The following is a 24831-nucleotide window of genomic DNA, read 5'->3' on the forward strand; positions in this document are numbered from 1 at the left end:
ATGTCGTATGCATATATATATATATATATATATATATATATATATATATATATATATATATTATATATATATTTTTATGATGCTGTATTTGCAGACATAAGACTAGAAGGACTATATATGTTGTGCCTTTTATAGAAAATTATGCTACCATATAATGTTGTATATGTATATATATGAATGATGCTGTACTTTTACAGACCAGATGAGTCTATATAGAGAAGCTTGTACCATATAATGTTGTACAGGATGATATATGTTTGCGGACTAGCTGGACAGTACACATGTGTTGTGTGTTGTGTCCTGTGTATTGTGATGAATCTTGTGCATTTGCTAATCCTGTCCCTCTCCCCATTGACTGTGCTTCTCCATACACCTGCAAGCAATTTGCTGAACTCCAATATAAGAGAATTGCAGAGATGGAAGCTCTCACCTAGTTTTTTTTTTCCCTTCTTTTCTCAATACAGAGCAAATTTGGCTTTCAATACGTTATCTCTTTTGTTAATGCAAAAAGATTCCCTGGGCGAAAAAATTGCTCATAATTACCAGAGAGATGGGGAACTGCATTAGAATAAATAAACCTAAAATTACTGTAATTATGTTTTGTTTGATGGGCTCGGCTTGTAATCAAGAAGAGAATGCGGCAAATGACGCTGACCCTCTTGGGCTGCAGCTGTATGCTCACTTTGAGGTCCCTTTTCTGCAGAAAAGACTCATTTTTGTCATCATTAAGCTGTGTGCAACCTATTTTACAAGGGCTTTAAAATGAGCTTCACATTTATGAATAAGGGGGGAAAAAAACAAGACAGAATTACAATTTACTATTACATCTTCATATAGAGGCAAATGTTGTACTGTATTGTCTATATAGAAACATCCATTTGAATTGAGGCTTCAAGTCTTGTTTGGGGGCATTAGTTGAGATGGATCATAATTAAACTTTCTATTAAGATTGTGCTAATGTCATGTACTATTAATTAATTTTGTGATTGTGGATGCAGAGGTAATGAGTAGTACTGGGCATCACAATAACTGAATGCTCACTACTTCATATACCCTATGTAAGATAGGATCATCTGTGCTGTACAACAGAATAGGTCTAATATTAAATGTAATTATTTATACATTTAAAAACTAAATAAATAAGATGTTAGTTACTATACAAGGTCCATTGTAGTGTAAGAGGATGCAGACATCTGCTCAGTCCCACTTTTAGATTTGATTTTCTCCCCTGAAGTTGATCTGGCTTTATAAATTCTTTTGAAATCTGCAGGGTGTATTGACAGAACTATTACAAAAGTGGAATTTGTGAAAGAGGATAAAAATCTATAGATGCCCCAGATTGACAAAGGAAAAAACAATGGGCCACTCAGTCTTTGTATCTGGGCTCCATTGACTTGCTTACGGCTGGTGGCAGATCCAGAGTTGCTCAGGTTTATTCTATAGGAAAGGAGGTAGATCATATTATCAATGATAAAGCCATTACCTGCCCTGTCACTTCACACAACACCTTTATTTCTGGTCTGGCCACACAAGTAACTGGAGGAGAGAGAATAAATACATACAGGAAAATACATGCAGAAGAACCTGATCTAGTGATGACCTAGAAGACTAAAGATACTGAGGAATCACACTAGATATAGAATAATAAAAAATAATAATTAACATAATAATCATAAACTAATAATTATAATGATAATTATCAAAAGATAATTATCTACAGCTATTGCTATTACTCTATGCATATGATATAATACAATTAATTAACAACGGGATGCATTTTTTTTTATTTGGATATTTAACCACTAATATATCATCACATTGATTAATGAAAGGCTGATACTAATTAAAATAATATTTTATTCACTTTTATGTTGATATATTTATTGTAGAGGTTTTTTTTTCTTCCGACACCGACTACAAGAACCTCATCTATCTATATATCTTTTGATCAATCAATCATCTATTATCTATTTATCTGTCACCTATTATCTATCTATCCAAATATATGTGTATATATGAATATATATTCTGCAATATCATATAGAATCATAACATCTGCCATAACTTATATTTTACAATGCTTTAACGTTCTATGCAATTGCTTCAAATGCAGTTGCTATTATGCCTGGTTTTCCATCGGTACAATATTTTAATTGATTATGTACTATAAGTAGAAAGTAATAACACTATAATACCAATATCGATGTGCGATTATTTTCTTCTTTATTAATGCCCCATATTAATTCCCGCACAGTGTATTGGTATTTTCCTTCACGCCTGGTATTCAATAGCGTGGTCTTGCATATCATCAAATTATGTTAATATATACTATATATTTATAGATAGATAGATAGATAGATAGATAGATAGATAGATAGATAGATAGATAGATAGATAGATAGATAGATGCACTAAGTGTATGCATGCAACATAGCACCATCAACTGATTGTATCTAGATTGCAACATACATTTACATAACGGATAATCAGGGATAGATTGATTAAAATAATAATAGGCTAGATAGATAGATAGATGGATGGATGGATAGATAGATAGATAGATAGATAGATAGATAGATAGATAGATAGATAGATAGATAGATAGATAGATAGATAGATAGAGAGAGAGATAGATAGATAGATAGATAGATAGATAGATAGATAGATAGATAGATAGATAGATAGATAGATAGATAGATAGATAGATAGATAGATAGACTCATATGAAAATGGATATTCACAGAGCTGCTATGTAATTTTTGGCAAGGGTAATCGTGATATCATGATTTGACCTCCTGAGTCATCTTAAAGAGCTGCACTAATGAAAATGATGACAAACCCAGCTCACATCTGTGCACCAACACAACATAATATAAAAATACAAGTTAGCTCTACATCAAAAGAAACACATATAAAACCATCTCTTTTTCAAAACCATTTTACTGTCTTAAAAGAAACTTTATCACTTATTTACAAAGAGTTTTGTTTCTTTTTTTTTTCTTCCCAAGATACAAAGCAATAAGTTAACATTTTCAATATAAAACTAAACTTTAGACATAGAAGAACACTAAACACAAACTGATCTCAGTAATCACAGATTTTCAAAAATTTCACAAAGATGTCAAGAAAGATCCCCATTTCACAAAGCATCAATGGTTACAGGCAACACAAAAAAAAAAAAAAAAAGTAAAAAAAAAAAAAACAGAGGGCAGGAAAAAATCTGTGCAAACAACTTTACAGAACACTAATAACATTATGTACAAGGGGAATGGTTGGAGGAAGGGAGAAAGTCCACATTGCACTTAGTAACCCCCATGGAATCCTGCTACATACTGCTCTGCAATATGGACTTGCCTCTGGGATTGCCAGCATATCGGGAGTTAATATCTGCAATGTGATAGAGAATTAGAAACATTTATGCGATCTGGAACTTGTGCCAATGGTCCTGGTGGGCAGAAGTTTCTGGGTCTAGATTGTGTTATATAAGGTTTGGGGATTGTAGAAAATGTAACATACACATGTAGTTCATCCAACCTCTTCATGCTTACAGTACATTGATCTAGTCATACATAGACCTCTGCTGTCTTCTCAGATACTTCCAGATTAGTTGCAAATTTAAATAAACACTCATTATTATTTTTTTACTAATCCATCAGAAACTTAGGCTCTGGAGATAGGATCCTACAAGGGAATGTGCTGGTTGTTGGAGGATAGAGGTTGGATAGATGAGCACAGATTAGCCAAGACAAAGACAGACAAGAGGGTCCTTGTTACTGTTCCCCCATTACAAGCATCTCTGCTTCCCAAATGTCCTCAGAGTATATCAAGTGTTCCTCGCTCCTTGCAGCCAGGCTGCCCAGTGCCCAGAGGCAGCTCTGCAAGGTGTCAACAGTTGGGTACCAGCCCCCATCACACTGGTGCATGTCTGTGCCCCACACATGGAGTCACCATCATCATCATCATCAAGCTTGTCAAGGCACAGAGCTTCTCCTCTATGTGTATAATAGTATAATGTCATGTTGTGTACAGTTTTGTTCTGGGGTCCACCAAGGGGAGGTTATGCTGTGGCATTCATCACATAAGCTGAGGCTGTTGCATGGCTTCTTGGTGGGCTGATGGGTACCAAGAGGTGTAGCTGGGTATGTAAGCAGCTGGGGTCCCAGAGGTACTTTTCCCAGAAGATGTTGGAGTGTTCCATACTGGGGGGACTGGAGGAGACCCAGCAGATAGTGACCGACCATTAGCTAAAGCGCTGCTCTCCAGTGCTGACCCTCCCTGCTTCATCAGCTTCTTGAATTTGGATCTCTTGTTCTGAAACCAGATTTTTACCTGAAAAAAAAAATAAATAATAATAATTTTATAGCATCGATCTATACATGACTTACAAATAGTAATATATATCCATAATTTATTATACACATCACTGACACGAACATATATATTCTATTAAATCTAATATCTGTAATTATCGATATTTCTAGAGAGGGAGAGGTAAATATATATATATATATATATATATATATATAGGTGCAACTGGTTGTTCTTGAATCTATTATGTGATGTCATGCAAAACCACTGACCAACCACATTGTTTCCAAAATTCCTATAAAAAATTTCCAGAAACAAAACAATTAATCAGAAATATATATATATAAACTAAATTCCTTAAATGTCGTCGTGTCTACAATGTATATTTTTTATAACCCAAAACACCTATGCAGAAATTATAATATCATAGAAAATTTAGCAGCTTGAGACAATGACGCCTGCAAAAATAGAAACAAACTACAAAGAGAGAAATTAGGGCAGAAAACAGGAGAAGCTAATGGGATGCAGGATCTCCACTGTATGATGAATATTACTATTATTAATGCGGAGCAGTCATCTATATGTGCAACGCCAGGAATTTTTTTTTTTAATTATTATTATTTCATTTTGGCAAAGCACGTGCAACATACAATTAACAAAATCCCTTAGTGTCTCCTGTCAAGATAAATTGTTCATATAATTGATTGTCATAAAATACCATCACTTGTACTTAGGAAAACTACTCCACCTGGATTTAACTATTCAGAAGCCTAGAAGCAACGAGACACCAACTTTTTTTAATCTTATTTTTTTTTTTGTTATGAATGACATTAAGAAAAAGGGATGATATACAAGTAAGTATGTGCGTATATATTTTTTTGTAATTATCATTGACATTTAAGAGGGGATGATATACAAGTATCTGCTGTATAGAATATTATACTGAGATCTCATATATATATTTATTTTATTAACGTTGACATTTAAAGGGGATGAGAAACAATTATCTTTTAGTATAGACTATTTTATATATTATATTATTATATTTCTATATATTTTATTCAATTTATATGCATTACTTGATATTATATACACTAATTTATCATATATATATCTTCCAAAACATACTTTGTACAAACATATCATTATTATATACAGTAGAGATTTTTTTCTCATCCCCTTCATAGTGTAACATATATAATATATGTAATTATGTCATATATATATATGCATTACTTTATATTTAATATACACTCATTTATGTTATAGTTCTAGATCTTTGTAGTAAAAACAAAATGTATAATAAACAGTCAGTAGTTACTTATTGTAAATTTCAAGGCCAAACATATATATCGATCTTGACGAGTGCTAGAATGCTGCAATGGGTGCCAAGGCTACATAGGGTTGTTTGGGCTGAGTGCCACCTGGGTGCAGGATACCTGTGTCTGGGTGAGTCCCAGGGATGCTGCCAGCTCGGCTCTCTCGGGTAGTGCCAGGTATTGGGTCTGCTGGAACCTCCTATTCAGTGCCTGCAGCTGGAGACTGGAGTAGATGGTTCTGGGTTTGCGGATCTTCTTGCCTTTGCCATTGAACCTCACCTCTCCTCCTTCCACCACCGTGCTCTTCTCTGTCTCTGCCCCTGCACATTGCAACACAGAGCAAAGCAAAGAAAAAAGAAAACAGGTAAAAAAAAGTGCTACATTGACCAAGCAGGAGACAACAAAGCAACAGAACAAGCTCCAGCAGCCAAGTGTGCAAGTTGTGTTATTCCCAGCATTGCTTGCAGTTTAGGTTTAATTACCCTTAATTGCATACATTGTTTATAGCGCCACGCAATAAATAATTAGGCAGGGGTAATGTGAGCACATCTGGGCTGAGGCTGCAATGCACAGGGACTGGCAGCAGCTGCGGATCTGTTACAATGGGGCAGAAGAGCATTAGATTGTACTGTACCTGTCTCCTCTAAGCGGGTCTGGCTGAGGCTGCTGCTGTTGGGGTAGGGCTGCACGGTACTGATGTAGGGGTTAGAGGAATGGCTGCTCACCGAGTTCACATAGGGGTAGCCCAGGGGTCTGGAGAAGGACGAGGCTCCGCTGTACGAGCTGTCGTGCTGGGAGTGCAGGCAGTGCATGGAGTAGTGTCCATGGGACATGGGGGATGGAGGCATCTGCTGGTTCGGTGGCCCAAACTCCATGAACACCGCCTTCCCTGACACCGGGCTGTTAAGACTTTCTGGCATAGTAGTCATGGTCATTGCTTCTCTCTTCCTTTTTCCTGCCTTTATTTTTTTTTTTTTTAGGGGGAGATTATTTTTTCTTTTAATTTTTTTTCTTGTAATCCCCCCCCCGTTAAAAAAATTGTTGTTGTTTTTTTTTTTCAAAGGGGGATCCTAATTTAAAGCAGATCGGATTTTTTCACTTTCCATTCATAAGAAAAAATGGAGTTTTGTCTCTTTGAGGGGAAAAAAGACGAAAAAAAAAGTCCTAAGCGATGAGGCTGTGAGGAGCTGCACAAACTCGCCCAGGAGCTTTGACTCGGCCCCGCTTTGCATATTCAGGAGGCGGCGCCGCTCATTGGACGGTGGGATGAATCGGGGAGCTGTGATTGGCTAAGGCGCGTCCCGGGCTGTGCACTGCGCGTGGAAGGAGCGGGAGAGGAGGCTTCCCAGTGGCCTGTGCTGGGGAATAGAGTGACACATATATACATGTACATATATACATATACACACACATATATACATATCAGACACACACATATATATGTATACATGCATATGCACTCACATACATAAATACATATTCACACATATATACATAACACACACACACATATATATATATATATATATATATATATATATATATATATATATATATATATATATATGCATATGCACATATATAAATACATATTCACACATATATACATACACACACATATATATACATGCATATGCACTCACATACATAAATAAATACATATACACACATTATCAAATATCACACACTCACACACACACACATATATATATATTAATATATATATATATATATATATATATATACATGCATATGCACTCACATACATAGATACAATACACACACACATATATATATATATATATATATATATATACACATATCTACACACACATATACACACACATAATATATAAATACATATATACACACATAATATATACACATGTATACAGAAACATATATAAACATATAATACACGTACATATATACACATACACGTATAATGCACATATGTACACTCATACACATATATATACACACACTAACATACAAATATATTCATATACTCGCAGACATATATATAAAAATCATATACACACATTTTCATACACACATACATACACACATATAATGCACATACATGCACGCACTCCTGTAAGCAGCCATCACAGCTTATTTTCTCCCACACACAGAACTTTTCTACTCAATTTGTGATTGATAATAATCCTTCACAGAGCAGTGAGAAAAATCTGTCACATCCTGTACACATGACACACACCGCAGCACTGGCTGGGCCCAAAGCAGGACTGGTATGTGCCTAACTCACAGCCCACATCTGTGCAAGAGACTGGGACTAGTGTGTCTATGGGGGAGGGGGCACTCAGAGAATCCCCCATCATCTACCATTATGATGCAATCTTTACATACTCACATGTGCTTACATTGTATCCTGTATTGTCAGCACTATCGTTAATATTAGCATTTGTAACATTTTAATTATTATTCATAGATTGGTTGTGATATTCTGTAATAATACAGTAGTAGTATATTTATTAGTAGTAGTCGTAGTGTTATTGTACTTATTATTGTGTACTTGTAATTGTATAGTTTCTATATACAATTATTTACTATTAGTATGATATTTATACATATAATAGTGTGGCTTTAGATTAATAGACGTTTATGTGGCTTTAGTAGATTACTAGATTGATTGTGGTTCATGCAAATCAATATTATTGCAGTAGTAGTAGTAATTAAAACATTGTGTTTTTTTTTTTAAACACAATTATCATTAGCAGCAGATATTGCATCTTACTCGTATATACCTTTAAATATATAGAAATAGTACATAGAGAAATCTAAGTCGTATATACAATCATCATTAGTTAATATTTGCAAACGATTATTGGCAGCAGTACAGATTGACTGGGGTTCCTGAATTATTATTATTGTTTAACATTGTTTTTGGTCACATTTGCAAAATGTCAGTATTATAGAGAGAGAAGCTGAACTAAATGTACAGTTATTACAAGTGTTGAAAATAGTTTGGCTCCATGATGATTAGTAATAACCTTGACATAGATTAGATGAGATATTAATGAATATTAATATTGATAATAATTATTGTTGTAGCTGACAGATGGATATTACAGTAAACATCTCTCTCTCTCTCTACATATATATATATATATATATATATATATATATATATATATATATATATATATAATCAAGTAAATAATTTTCTAAAATATGTAACTTGCAATATATAAGCGATATTAATACATTACACCCTTCTTCCAAGAAGTTACAAACTTGTGTTTATCTATCTATCTATCTATCTATCTATCTATCTATCTATCTATCTACCACCTTATATACCTAGCTATTGATTGATAGCTAGTGAGTTCTGTGAATAAATATAGGATTGCTGGAATAATACAATCCACAATGTGCATGTATTTGGGCTCCTGCAGGTACCACGGTCCTGGGACTATTGCTCCCTATCCCCGGTGTAGGAAGCTCAGGGAGAATCTCCATGACTTTGCAGGGTAATTAGTAAGAGCTGCTAATGATTCTTCCCCTGATAAGGTACAATGTGCAGCTGTATATCCCTTTCTGATTCATTTGATTAAATACCAGTCTCAAGTGCTCTGCTCCCCAGCTGAACGGCCTCATTAGCATAACACTGATGTTTAATTTTCATACGCATAATTAGCCATATATTTAACAATAATAGCAACATGCTGCCTTTCACTATTAACCAGCCTGGGATGTGATCCGGCCTTAGGTGAACCTCCTCTAGGCTCTGCTATCACACTGTAATAATGGGCTCAGGCCATCTGATCACACAACACTTGTGGGATATTGATATCCTAATAATTCAATCTGTATCTACTGTCTGGCTGATAACCTGGCATTGTAAAGACTAGGTGTCACCAGGACAGACACATTAATGTATACAGTCATAGCAAATCACTAGGAACAGGTAGCACTAGTCCTGTGCAATTCTAAAGGGAGGAAAACAGTATGGATGGGCATGAAAGGGTAAATGAATATGGTCTTGGGGGGGGGGGAGGTATTTTCTATATTAGATAACTATCAGCTGGTCACTGCTGTGTCTATCATAGCTGGCACCCCCACCACCACCAAGGATCTATTTTAAGGTGCCATAGGGAGTGACATGTGATACCAACATTATTACTTTCTGTATGAAATCACTGATCACTGGTGTAATGACTGAGATGATTAACCTGTCCCATCATCATCATCATCATCTCTGCCAAATGGAGAAAGATGGTGCCAGGTTAGGAAGGAGCATAACCACAGCACACACAGGACCTTACCCTGGGGGGAGGGGGGGACGTCATCTTAGAGGGACCCAAATGGTCTCTAATGGGATGGAAGCTTGGACACTGGGTTCTGTACAAGAAGGCGCACAGAGAGGAAGAGATTTAATTAATCTACAAATATAGGTGGAAATTACATAGGTTCTATTTATCCATCCATACAGTATCTTCAATGTATTCCGTCTCTAATTATTCTATGAATCTATCACCATTACCAATTATTCTATCCATCCATTTCCGATTATTATTTATCTATATCAAGTTATTTTATCTGCAATATACTTATATATATATATATATATATATATATATATATATCACCTATTATTCTATTTTTCATCAATCTATCTATCTATCGATCTATCTATCTATCCATTTCCAATTATTCTATCACCAATAATTATATCTATAATCTATCTCCAATCATTCTATATATAATCTATCCACCTCCAATTATTCTATCTATATCAAGTTATTTAATCTGCAATGTACGTTACCTATGGATCTACCTATATATCTATCAATATATATTATTATATCTCTCTTTCATCAATCTATCTAGTTACTTCCAATTCTGTTATCACCAATTATTGAACATTTATCAATTAAGTTTACTTGTGATCTAGCACTTTATTCTATCATCTATCCATCTCCAATTATTCTATGTCAATTTATCTATGGGTCTATGTATCTATCAACTATCTATCTATCTATCTATCTGCAAGAGAAAGCATCACTCCCATCATTTTTTATTCCACAGCAATAGAGCCTCATATTTTCTATAGATATATCTCTCTATTTCAATTTTTTATCTATGTATTTTCCTCCAACTTATCTTCCCCCGACTATTCATAAGGTAATAAAACCATTAACTCGTTCGTTCTGCCCCTCTCCACACACTCTGGTTGGGAAAAGGACCATCTGTAGAACCACAAATACCAGCATGCCATAGATACCAGTACTTTTACAAAAGCCGCTGTGTGTGTACAGTATCCGAAAACCTTCTCTGATGCTACAGAGCAGACTCCGGTATAAGTCTCTTGTAATAAAGCTCAGCTTGTTGTGTACACACATTTCCGATTATTAGCCCCGTTTTAATTAAGTTTTTCGATGTGTATAATAATAAATCGCAGCACCTCCGGGTAATTACTGCACAACAGCTTGTTACCGCAGCAGTGGGTACAAACCCTCCAGATATAAGGAAATTACCGCTGCCTGCTACATACAACCTGTGAGCAGACAGGGACAAGGCTGGACCACAACCACAAGCAATAAGAGAGATCAGAATATACACAAGTGTCTGTACACATACCTTTACCTGGATAAACTAATAATAATCAATTATCTATTGCCCTCTTCTATATTTGCATTTCTATCATCCTAATACTATATCTTTATATTTATATAGTGTTTAATACTATCTATCTACAGTAGAAGTATCACACAGTAGTATACTATTTATCTTATATTACCAATCTATAATAATTATAATATATTACTTTAATGCTTTCAAATACAATAGCCCAATAAAAACAACAACTAAAAGATAGATACCTGGTGGTGGTGACATAGGGCATGCTATACAGTACTACATAAATTACAATTTTATTTTATATTATGATAGCAATACAACACAAGAACGTGGTAAATAGTGGCTATAATTTAAAGTGGTCTCAATTGTGATGCATCGTGAGATTATATCTATCTATATCTATCTATATATATCAATATGTATCTATCTTTCTATCTAATATATATTCTGTATGATAAATATATCTCATATAGAAGTTTATTCTCTCTCTCTCATATATATATATATATATATATATATATATATATACACACACACACACATATAAATATCTCCCCCCTCTAAAATGTATATAATGCTGTGAGATATATATATATATATATAGATATATATAGATATAAATAATTTTACAATATACTGTGTTTATGTAATGAAGTTTTTTTGGGAGGGGTACTTCAGTTTTACTGTATGTAATTTCTATATGTACAGGTATAATAAGCAATGTATTGAATCCCTTGTAAATTCTGACTTGCTAACTTGTGGCATGTGTATGATATTGAGGTTTAGGTCCTCCATGGATATAGTGGGCATCAGGGACCATCGGGTTCTATATGAATCATCACAATTGACTCTCTATGACAATAAATTTGTCTATAATTCCCCATTAGACTGTGTGCATGTAATGTGTCCCCTTGCTGTTGCAGATGCGGTGTAGATCAGCACCAGACGAGTCTCTGTTCTTGGACTGGATCCCAGGGAATGGTTAGTGGTCTGTGGAAGTACAATGTGATAGCAAATTAAAAGCCAAGGCTGATTAGTAACTGCCTAATTACACCCTCCAAGCATCACCTCCACTGCTGCATCACCCTGCTTCACTCTTATCTCTAGATTTTAATTTTCCAAAATATATATTTATAGTATTTCCTTCTATGTTTGCAGGAAATAGACACTATATTGCCATTGCGAGTAATACAGTAATAGTGGAGTTATATACAGTAGCACAGGTACATGCAAAACTAATAAAAATATGAATACATATCTATCAATATAAATATCTATCTATTTTAGATGTAAAAGCTCTTATTTTGTAGCCTTTTTTTACATTTCGATATTTTACATTACGAAACAATTATATTTACACTTAGGTGAGATTGAAGTTTTTTCTAGGAAGGATATTAAAACATTTAGACCACAAAGCTGTTTTTTTTTTGCAGTAAATAGAGCTTTTTATGTAAATAAGCAAAACTCTGCATAAACAGGGATTTATCTATATAAATGCAACACATGTAAACCAATCAAAGAATAATTGTATGCAAAATGTATTTTATTTCTGGTTGTAGTCTGTACATGTAACAAGTACAACCTGGATGTATAGATCCTATAGATTTAAATAACGACGACTTTGCTGCATTCATTCTTCTATCACATATTATATATGTATACATCATAGGACAAGCTCAGTTCTCTTATACTAATTTTCTTCATCCAGTCTCGTCAAGATTTCAGCTCCCTTTGAAGTGATTACAATCGTGTGCTCAAACTGGGCTGACCTGCAATATACATAGACAATACAGTATGGATTAGTAAGGAGCAGAGGTGAACAATACAATGACTTGAAGATACATAGACATAAAACAACACAATGCACACTGGGATAATATTAATGAGAGTAACAATGGAGACAATGTATATATAATATATGCTTGATAGATAGATAGATAGATAGATAGATAGATAGATAGATAGATACATGGTTAGTATAAGACATATATGTGCAGTTATTACATGTGCTCCCCAGCAGCTAAATGGTTAACCCCATTAGTCTTCTTTGCAGCTCACCTTTTCTTATCTATTGACACCGCTGTCCATTTGTCCTTGAGAATCTTAAAATCAGGAGCCCCTTCCATTATTATAGGTTCTAACATTAAGAGAAGAAAATACATTGAATTTCTATGTAAAATAACGGGAGATTATTAGAAGGGGGAGAACTGGGGCCACTTATTTGTTTAGCTTACTAATATTCTGTAAATGTTTAAAGTGACATTATATAGTGTGAATTATAACCAGGCAGAGGAGATTAACAGCCCATTCATCAGCATTCAGGAGATTATTCCCCCATGTATCCAGATTACATCCAAATAAATCAATCGCCTGGATGAACATCACCTACAGAACCAATGCAGCTGGCAGGATACACACTGATACAATGTAACACGAACATTCTATGAATAGAACTCTGGAGAGCAGGCACCACGCTGGCACTTGTAGTCCTCCAGCAGCTGGAAAGCCACAGGTTGGCTATATTTAGCCTAGAGGTTAATGATGAAGTAAACAGGACACAAGCAGCTGTTAGCCCAGTGTTAGAGGTCACAGGGATCAAGGCTGGTGATTGCCCCCTGGTAAATGTTTACAGCTGTGCCATCTTTAGGGGCAGGGTGCATGATGACATGATACCTGCTGCTGCAAGATGTGATGTGAAGCGCACAGGGCAGGGATTATTTTAGTTTATTCAAACAAACACAGGGGAAGATTTGGGGATGCAGGTGAACTTGGGATAAGTTTCCACTGTTATGTGATCCCAAAGCAATCTTGAACTTGTAGGTTTCCAATAGTTAGAAAGGACTTTATTCCCTCTCGTATAAATCTTCTGCTCAAATACATGTGCTATTCTTGGTGCATAATGGTCTATTTATGTGATCTGTATGTCATCAGTTTCTGAGACCAAGGCCTCTTTCACATTGGAGTCCTTTTTTACGTCCGTGGTTCAGTGCCTCACAAATCCATTGATTTCTATGGGTGTTTTCACATTGGCTTGTATTTTGACTGATCCCATTTTTTTTCTCAGGTGCTGATCACGGCAGGCAATAAAAGTCTTTGGGTCCACAAAAAAAATGGATGAAACATCCGTTTTTTTTTCCACTGATGAAGCTGAGAAACCAGGTGTGATGTTTTCAAATCAATGTTAAACCTTCAGTTTTTTTTTTGCGGACACAGAGACAAAACGGAAAAAAAATTGAGACACAATGGAGACAAAATGGAATGGATGCCCAACTGAAACTGAACATCAATGCCAGTGTGAAAGAGCCCTTAGGGTGTCCATTGCGTGTTCCCTCCTGTTTGCTTCCATTTTTTGTCCATTTTTGACGTCAGTGATGCTTCCGTTATTCCGTCTTTTATTTTCACGTCCGAAAAAAACAACTGAAGGCTCTAACATTGGTTAGAAAACATAACACCTGGTTTCCCAGCATCATCACTAACAAAAAACAAACAAAAAAACAGACCTGTCATAATTTTTTTTGCATACCCATCAATTTCTAATGTCTTCCATGATCCACATCAACAGACAGGTTGAAAAAATGTTCCATGGATCAGTGAAAAAAAAACTTTTGTTGCATAAAAAAATTTAAGGCTGGCAAATTATGTCACTAAATTGTCCCAACCTCCTGAAGGGTCACATGATCCGCAAATAAAATCATCTGCAAAACGGATGACACATAAGTTCCCAAAGACTTCTATGGGAAGGCGCAGGCTGCAAACAATGGCAGGAATAGGATCTGCTCTGAGTTTTCTACACCTGCCACATGAATCTGAAAAATATGTTCATGTGCATGGATCCATTGAAATAAATGTGTCATGTGCCATCCGCAAAACAAAAAAAGATAGCACACGATAAAAAAAAATTGTCTGAGTCCTTACATCACAGGACCTCAACCTGTGGCTACTATCAATAAACTACAACTCCCAGAATGCCTCTGTCTCTGGATGCTATAGTTTGGACCACTGGCGGGTCACAGAGAGGGGACAACAGTATTTTATATCATACTGTGACTTGTAGTACCACATCATATGTAGAACCACATCCCCAAGCCTGGTGTTGTACGCTAATCTCTATGGAGATTATATAAAGTCCACACCTTCCTAGAAAGGCATAAGGAGGAGATTACATATGTCTGTCTTGTTTGCGGTCACATCATTATGCGGGAATTATGACATGATTATTGGTGACAGCTTTATATGCTACAGGAATTGTACTGACCTATAGTAAATGCCATCCCTTCTTCCATTTCCATACCATTAACATTCGCTAGGAAGAAAGAAAAACAAAACATTTGCATGTATTAGAGGAGAGATGTTTCGGTGACATGTATTGCACTCCATACTGTATATTATAACATTACTACACCCCTCACACTGCACCACATACGTAGTGTCATTGTAAATGTACACATCAAGATATAATAATAATAATTCCTTTATTTATATAGCGCACACAGATTACGCAGCGCTACACAAAGCTTGCCAAATCAGTCCCTGACCCCAATGGGGCTCACAATCTAATCAGCCTGCCAGTATGTTTTGGAGTGTAAGAGGAAACCGGAGGACCCAGAGGAAACCCATACAAACTCTTTGTACAAAATATTTCTACTCAGATCAAGATTTATTTCTGTACATATTAAATTCTTTCCATAAAGATGAGTTTTATAGATTTCCAAATCAGGGCTATTTGTGTGTAACATCCTGAGGCTACAGACACCTCTGAATAACCAGTAACTTAAGGCTCCCACAAACTTTTTTTTTTTTTTTTTTAACGTTCCAACTCATTCCATAAGGGAGATTCCTTATGGCTTGTAGAATTGAAAACTGTAATAAAAGTCGTGATTTAGCAATACATTACGGCACAGAGCCGAGAAATGCGACAACTTTGCCCAATTCGTCAATTGGGTGGGGAGTGGGCGGCGCAGAGCTGTGGAATGGGCTAGGTGCCAGGTTATGGGGGAGTTTTACAACAGGTCGGACCTGGCGTAGAACTTAGCCAGATGCACCATGCGACCAAGAATTGCGCCCAAGCCGCTGAATACCAGCCTCCTGATCCGGACAGTGCCACGGGGGTCATTGGCATCATTTCATACATCCCCCTCCATGTCTTTCGCAGGTCTCCTTCACATTTTTTTTTTACAAAAATTTCATGACATTTTCAATTTCAATACATTTTTAACATGCATTTTCTTCTGATGATTTTCAAGTCCTATATATATATATAAACAGGAAAAAAACCCATCCAAACCCACACACAGGTTTTTATTTTATTTATGCCACTTGTTTTACAAATTTTTAGGATACTTGCACACATTGTGGATCATCATGCAGAAAATCCACATGAAAATCTGCATCCAGTACATGTGGATTTTTATGTGCGTATTTCATGAGGATTTGTCCATTTACTTAAAGGGGTTTTCTCGTCTGGGCACTCACATTCAGTTTAATTAATCTGCCATATATAAACATTTCTTCAATTGGATGTTATTAAAAAAAAATGTTCCTGTATGAAGATAATTTCTCATAAATGTAGCCATGTTGTCCCTTAGAAACGAGATGGCTTCCTCGGATACGGCCACCTCTACTGGAGAGATTGCACAAAGAAACAAAAAGTTTTTGTATATGAAATGTCCGGGAGTTACTGCAGGTCCCACAGCCGTCCTGTGGTAATGATCGCTGAATCCTGGTGGTCCCACAGGGATCAATAACGCATGTCTAGCCACCGCTGCCAGAGTGTGACGTGGTCGTAACCGAGGAAGCTATCTCGTTTCTAAGGGACAACATGGATACATTTATGAGAAATTATATTCACACAGGAACATTTTTTTTATTAACATCCAATTGAAGAAATGTTTACATATGGCAAATGAAGTTAATTAAATGTAAATGCCCTGATGGGAATACCCCTTTAAGCACAAGAATTGAGCTGAAAAACTCTAACTCGGCTTATGCTTGAGTCTATAAAAAATGAACACTGTAGGATACAGGCTATATACTGTGTGGCAGGGGCTGTCAGGCTACATACAGGGGGGCAGCCGCTCTCGGGCTACATACTTTGGGGCAGGGGCTATCTGTATACTGGGGGCAGGGGCTGGCAGGCTAAATACTGGGGGATATGGGCTGGAAGGTTGTATACTGGGGGAAAAGGGGGCTGGCTATATACTGGGGAACAGGGGCTGGCCAGCTATATACTGGCTGTAGGCTGTGACCAATTCTTTTCGCACCCTCGGCTTATGTTTTCCCAGTTTTTTGTGTTAAAATTAGGTATCTCGGCTTATACGCGGGTTGCCTTATACTCAAGTATATACGGTATTTTGTTTCACATACGGTAAGTTATGTGAAGCATGAACTAACAGCATAAAACTCAATGAGGGGGTTCAGAAGGTAAAGTAACTTTCAGATAGGCCCTTCCTTTCTCTATTATGACTACACATTGTACTATGTATGTGTAACATATTTACTTTTCTATTAGTTGGACAGTGTAATAATCCTCATCCTAGTAGACTGTAAGCTCTTGTGCCCCCCTCATCCTCGTAGACTGTAAGCTCATACCCCCAGTAGATGGGTAGCCACAGCAAATACGCCCAGTAGATAGGTAGCCACAGCACATGCCCCCAAGTAGATAGGTAGTCATAGCACATGTCGCCCAGTATATAGGTAGCCACAGCACATACTCCCAGTATATAGGTAGCCACAGAACATACTCCCAGTAGATAGACAGCCACAGCACATACTCCCAGTAGATGGGTAGCCACAGCACATGCCCCCAAGAAGATAGGTAGCCACAGCGCATGCCCCCCAGTAGATCTGTAGTCACAGCAAAAAAAAAAAAAAAAAAAGAATATTCAATTACCTGCACTCCCTGCAGCCAGCTCCTCATCACTCCCACGCTCTTCTCTTTGACTCAGGCTTAGTCAATGGCGCTGATGGCGCCTGGGTCGTAAAAAGGACATAGGCAGTGGTAACATCGCTCCCTGTGTCCAGTGATCAGTCTATGACACACAGCAGCCATCACTATTTATTAAAGATCTGTCTGAGAGCCAGATGCAGCCAACAAAAGAGCCATATCTGGCTCCTGAGCCATAGGTTCCCTACCCCTGTCCTAGACTGTAAGCTCTTGTGTCCCCCCTCATCCTCATAGACTGTAAGCTCTTGTGTTACCCCCCTCATCCTCATAGACTGTAAGCTCTTGTGTCACCCCCTCATCCTCATAGACTGTAAGCTCTTGGGTCACCCCCTCATCCTCATAGACGGTAAGCTCTTGGGTCACCCCCTCATCCTCATAGACTGTAAGCTCTTGTGTCACCCCTCATCCTCATAGACTGTAAGCTCTTGTGTCACCCCTTCATCCTCATAGACTGTAAGCTCTTGTGTCACCCCCTCATCCTCATAGGCTGTAAGCTCTTGTGTCACCCCTTCATCCTCAGAGACTGTAAGCTCTTGTGTCACCCCTCATCCTCATAGACTGTAAGCTCTTGTGTCACCCCTTCATCCTCATAGACTGTAAGCTCTTGTGTCACCCCCTCATCCTCATAGGCTGTAAGCTCTTGTGTCACCCCTTCATCCTCAGAGACTGTAAGCTCTTGTGTCACCCCCTCATCCTCATAGACTGTAAGCTCTTGTGTCACCCCCTCAACCTCATAGACTGTAAGCTCTTGTGTCACCCCCTTCATCCTTATGGACTGTAAGCTCTTGTGTCACCCCTCACCCTCATAGACTGTAAGCTCTTGTGTCACCCCCTCATCTTCATAGACTGTAAGCTCTTGTGTCACCCCCTTCATCCTTATGGACTGTAAGCTCTTGTGTCACCCCTCACCCTCATAGACTGTAAGCTCTTGTGTCACCCCCTCATCTTCATAGATTGTAAGCTCTTGGGCCCTCACTCCGTATTGTCTTATATTATTTGTCCCCCATGATTTGTAAAGCGCTATGCTAGGAATATGATGGCCTTATATAAAGATTATTGTATTCCATTTATTTCTCACAACATCTTCCTTTCATATTCAGGAATTTGGATGCCCCCCCTAGCTATGCTTGACCCTGGCCATCCATGTAGGGGCAGCTGTCAGTTTGGAACAGTTTTGGAAGTCAGACCTGTTGTTCCCTAAGAAACTCAATTTGGAGTGGCAATCCTAGACAATAGCCCCCCTGACCTGAACCTATCCCTGGATAGGTAGTTCTGTCTCTATTTCTGTGACCCTCAGCGATGTCTGAGGTACCACAGCAAATTAGTACACCCAAAAGAAGTGCAAATTAATGCACATGTAGGTCCATGTATCGCAACATGGGATGTTTCGCCTGTACCCTCAGGCTCATCAGGGGAAATAATTGACCCTACAAACACAAGTTGCATCAAATGAAGCATCGGGTGATATAAACACACAAGGTGTCTAGTGCACCCTACAGGCAATGTCCCAATTGTACATGGTGGCAGCAAAGGAACAGGTCCCCCCGATAGATGTGTGGGAACACACATTGTGGAGTCCGTTTTTTGTCTACTCGTTTGAGGATTAATTCCCGAATTTTATTAGAAGTATTAAAGGTTACGTTTTATAGAGGTTTCTCCCCCTTTTGTACTCTCTGTGTTAGATTCTCAAGGGACTAATGTCACCCGGTTTTTGGTGTATTCTGAGCCAAACCCTGGTCCAATAAACACTATCTGCTGAGATGAAATTCGGATCATGGAGAATATTATTCATGCAGGACATTTTCCCATAACTCTCCTCCTGTGCCTGTCTCTATGTATCAACTAGTCTCCATGATACAAATTTGCTAGATAAACGTAGGCTACCGAGAAACATCTGTATTGTTTCAGAGTGGAGTATAATCACATCCCCGCTATAACGGAGCCCGGCATTACTAGTTACTTTATATAGAAACCATTTGTTATGTGAGTGGACTGAATCCATGCACGAAGCAGGCGACGTTCCACGTATGTGGATCCTGAGGGCACCGCTTTGGACCTTGTATCACTGTGAGATTAGCACACTTCAATACAGATTTACCTTCCAAACCCAAGTTTGTGTTATTAAAGGAAATCTACCATTTGATTTGATGCATTATGAAGCAAACATACCTTGAGAATGCTGTAGCTACACTGATACAGGATCATATCTTGGTTAATCCCTGAGCTGAGTGGTTATGCTGATAAAACAATTATAACATTCAGGACTTTGGGAAAGCTGGGTCAGGCTGGCTGCCTACATAAACACATTACACACGGAGCTTTTCATTAGACATGGAGATTAGTCAAGACATGACTAATCAACCTGAGCTGGATTCACTCATACAAAGCAGCTGGGGGGTGGTGCAGCAATTGATTATTCTGCCTTTAGGCACAACCCAGGGATTACATCATCCTCTCCTGCAGTGAATAACTAATGTAATAGGAGAAAAGCTGCAGCAGCCATAGAAGGGGCAGAGCTTCATTATCATAATTTTATAATCGTTTTATCAGCAAAACCACTCACCACAGAGATTAAACAAGATATGATCCTGCATCAGTGTAGCTACAGCATTCTCAAGGTATGTTTGCTTCATAATGCATCAAATCAACTGGTAGGTTTCCTTTAAGTCATATCTAGGGAACATGGCAACAGGATTACACATGGGCAGCAGGTCCAAGGGTGGATGTAGCATGAGCACTGGTCTATAACTTTTCCATCAAATATATGTTGTAATTATTGTTACCTGTAAGTGAAGGACAAGTGCATTACATGCTTATTAAAAAATATGGGGGAAACTCCAAATATGCACTCAGATCTTTAAACCCCCCAAAAATAAAATGTACAACCTGATCTGCTCCTCCTGCTCTATAGCATGCTGCCTACAGATAGGACACTATGTGCAATCTGTTCAGCTTCTTGTTCTCTAGAACATTCTGTCTGCAGATAGGACACTATGTACAATCTGCTCAGCTCCTCCTGCTTTATAACATTATGCCAGCAGATAGGACACTATGTACAATCTGCTCAGCTCCTCCAGCTCTATAACATGCTGCCTGCAGATAGGACACTATGTACAATTTGCTCAGCTCCTCCTGCTCTATAGCATGCTGTCTGCAGATAGGACTATATGTACAATATGTACAGTCTGCTCGGCTTTTCTTGCTCTATAGCAGTGATGGCGAACCTATGGCACGGGTGCCAGAGGTGGCACTTGGAGCACTCTCTGTGGGCACCCAGGCCATCACCCCAGCACAGAGTTTCCAGACAGGACTCAAAACCTCCTCCTGCAGTCCCCGGCACCCAGGACATGCTGTGATCAGGGCTAAAGCTACACATCCTTAGCAGCCTGGGACTACATGAGAGGCAAAGAGGTGCAGACAAGGTTGCATTATTATTAAAGCTCCTGTCTTGGGCCCCCCAATTCTTCCTGTTCAGGGGACCCTGGAAGGAAGCTACAATGATAAACTGAATTTCTCCTTTCTTGCAACTGTTTTGGTGCCCTACAGACGCTGCTACAATTAAAAGCCTTGACAAAACAGGTAGCAAGGTGTTACAACTTAAATTGTACTTTGCAAAATGTTGGCACTTTGCATTTGTTTGGTTCTAGTTTGGGCACTCGGACTCTAAAAAGTTCACCATCACTGCTCTATAGCATCCTGACAGCACATGCTTCTCTTGCTCTATAACATGCTGCCTGCTGATAGGGCATTTTGTACAACCTGCTCAGCTCCTCTTGCTCAATAACATGCTTCCTGCAGATAGGACACTATAAATAATCTGCTCAGTGCCTCCTGTTCTATAACATGCTGACTGCAAATAAAACATTATATATAATCTGCTAAGCTCCTATTGCTCTATGACATGCTCCCTGCACTATGTACTCCGTTCCTCATGCCCTATATAACATCCTATCTACAGATTAAGGTAAATTCAACACATTTCCTTTAAATATTATTTAGGAGAAAGTAGTGTTGCTGGAATTTTCTAGGACAGAAGAATCATCAAAATTGTAATCTACTACTTTTGCTAAAATAGATAATGTATATAGCACAATAAATGAATTATTGGAAGTTCAATCCTTCCGTCGTCTAGATCCATCTATGATTTAGGCAGCATTTTCATTTACAGTAAGTTACTTCACATAAATGCTTTTCTGATGATCTTACCTGGTCCTTAGGGAGAGGATGTGCCCACAAGACCATCCTCCTAAATCTTCTCTAGGATATGGATTTCTATGATACTTTTTTGCATTGTGCCTTTACTTGGTGCAGTGTATATTGCACATTTTGGGGTATGTAGTTACAAAGAGCAGGCCATGCGTGTTATCCTTTCTTCCTGGATTCGGGACTTACCTCTAGGAATACTGGGAGTTCTGAGATTCATACTTGAAGACACATAAGACGTCCAATCCTTCATCATGGGACTACAGTCTATAATATTCTTCATTATGAAATGAAACAGAACTCACACGCACTGTAATTGAGATGCATATCGCGCTCGTCCCACTGATCAATTCACCGTACATGTCATCACTATTTCATTTACGTGATCTCATCTTCTTTATGGCATGTCGTGCATGATGCCATGGAGCACCAGGACGTACTGGTACAAACAGATCAAGACAAATCATATTCTATTACTTTACCTAAATGTCCACAGCTTTACTCTCATCATGACACATTCTGGAAACCTACACTTTCACCGAAAGATTTCTAAAAACAAAACTGCTAGAGGAAACATATCCCCCAAATAATATTTCCATCAGTTCCCAGAAATATCCAAATACGGTTGTGTTCCTTTATCAATAACAAGCATTTCCTATTATCTATGTCCCTTTTTGGGAACATTAAAGTATGTATGTAATCTAATCTTTGTCTATCTACGGTATCTATCTATCTCCCATCTACGGTATCTATCTATCTCTGGTACCTATCTATCTCCTATCTCCGGTATCTATCTATCTCCTATCTATCTCCGGTATCTATCTATCTATCTATCTCCTATCTCCGGTATCTATCTCCGGTACCTATCTATCTCCGGTATCTATCTATCTACGGTATCTATCTCCGGTATCTATCTATCTCCGGTATCTATCTATCGATCCATCTATCTCCGGTATCTATCCATCTATCTCCGGTATCTATCCATCTATCTCCGGTATCTATCCATCTATCTCCGGTATCTATCTATCTCCTATCTCCGGTATCTATCTATCTACGGTATCTATCTATCTATCTATCTATCTACGGTATCTATCTATCTATCTCCTATCTCCGGTATCTATCTATCTATCTATCTATCTATCTATCTACGGTATCTATCTATCTATCTATCTCCTATGTCCGGTATCTATCTATCTATCTATCTATCTATCTATCTATCTATCTATCTATCTACGGTATCTATCTATCTAGGGTGTCTATCGAGGGTATCTATCTATCTCCGGTATCTATCTATCTATCTATCTATCTATCTATCTCCAGTATCTATCTATCTCCGGTATCTATCTATCTATCTATCTCCGGTATCAATCTATTTCCTATCTATCTCCGGTATCTATCCATCTATCTCCGGTATCTATCCATCTATCTCCGGTATCTATCTATCTATCTATCTCCGGTATCTATCTATCCATCTATCTACGGTATCTATCTCCTATCTATCTACGGCATCTATCAATCTACGAATGGAAAAGGCAGGCAGCACTCCAAGGTTCAAATCAAACGTGAGTGATTTTTATTGAAACGGGTAGCGACGTTTCGGTGTTGGACACCTTTTTCAAGCCTCAAGGCCTCAATGCTTTTTCCATTCGTTGACTACAAACCAGGATCAAGCCGAAATCCTTGGAGGCATTGCACCCCTCCTTCTCAGGAGTCACTTTACTGTGCGGACTTGAACTTTTTCCATTTTATCTATCTATCTAGACAAAGGAAAAAAAGGCAGCACACCAGATTGTAGTGAAAAAATACCTTAGTGGATTTATTCCATGTGAAAGAGCTACCACCAGGATGAAGGACTGTATGAAAATAAGCTTGAGGGGCTCCAGGCTGCATAGGTGTTAATGGAGCCTGGAGCCCCACAGTCTCATTTGCATACAGTCTTTCATCCTGGTGGTAGATGTCCTTTGAAGAAAAATAGCTGTGTTTGTGGAAATGTGATGACAGGTTCCCTGGTTATTTTGTGATGGAGTAGAGGAGTAGATTTTAGCTTTAAGTCTCGTAGCTTCTTGGAACCAGCCAATAAGGAGTCGTTAAGGGGTCATTACATTATCCGATATTGAGTGTAACACACTTTCCTTCTTTAACACGTATACAGGCGGTCCCCTACTTAAGAACACTCGACTTACATACGACCCATAGTTACAAACGGACCTCTGGATATTGGTAATTTCTTGTACTTTAGCCCTAGGCTACAATAATCAGCTATAACAGTTATCACAGGTGTCTGTAATGAAGCTTTATTGTTAATCCTGATTCTTATGACAACCCAACATTTTTAAAATCCAATTGTCCCAGAGACCAAAAAAGTTCTGTCTGGGATTACAATGATAATATATACAGTTCCGACTTACATACAAACTCAACTTAAGAACAAACCTACAGACCCTATCTTGTATG

At 37.9% G+C, this 24831-nt stretch overlaps 2 protein-coding genes and 1 long non-coding RNA gene across 8 annotated transcripts in view; 1 reads left to right on the forward strand and 2 right to left on the reverse strand.

Moving 5' to 3' along the window:
• Positions 1-24831, forward strand: part of LOC140075617 (uncharacterized) — a 67559-nt gene that overhangs the window by 1295 nt on the left and 41433 nt on the right. The window contains exon 2 of the long non-coding RNA XR_011849452.1: positions 12155-12212. This is a non-coding gene — a long non-coding RNA (uncharacterized lncRNA). The remainder of the gene's footprint in view (positions 1-12154; positions 12213-24831) is intronic.
• Positions 2923-6823, reverse strand: DLX1 (distal-less homeobox 1). Its single transcript, XM_072121724.1, has 3 exons — positions 6262-6823; positions 5748-5947; positions 2923-4329 (listed from the first exon to the last, which is right to left on the reverse strand). The coding sequence occupies exons 1-3, from the start codon at positions 6560-6562 to the stop codon at positions 4075-4077; spliced, it is 756 nt and encodes a 251-aa protein (XP_071977825.1). The 5' UTR covers positions 6563-6823; the 3' UTR covers positions 2923-4074.
• The window catches only part of METAP1D (methionyl aminopeptidase type 1D, mitochondrial), a 130908-nt gene continuing 118823 nt past the window's right edge, over positions 12747-24831 (reverse strand). For 3 of the 6 annotated variants that reach the window (XM_072121731.1, XM_072121733.1, XM_072121732.1), the window contains 3 exons: positions 15487-15534; positions 13290-13368; positions 12749-13000 (listed from right to left, as the gene is read on the reverse strand). In XM_072121731.1, coding sequence (XP_071977832.1) covers positions 12922-13000; positions 13290-13368; positions 15487-15534 — 206 coding nt within the window. In that variant the 3' untranslated portion in view covers positions 12749-12921. Of the gene's footprint in view, positions 13001-13289; positions 13369-15486; positions 15535-24831 lie in introns of all 6 variants that reach the window. The other 3 variants (XM_072121728.1, XM_072121730.1, XM_072121729.1) reach the window with 2 other exon arrangements.

This window comes from Engystomops pustulosus, chromosome 8, assembly GCF_040894005.1.
Source record: "Engystomops pustulosus chromosome 8, aEngPut4.maternal, whole genome shotgun sequence".
Taxonomy (NCBI): Eukaryota; Metazoa; Chordata; class Amphibia; order Anura; family Leptodactylidae; genus Engystomops; species Engystomops pustulosus.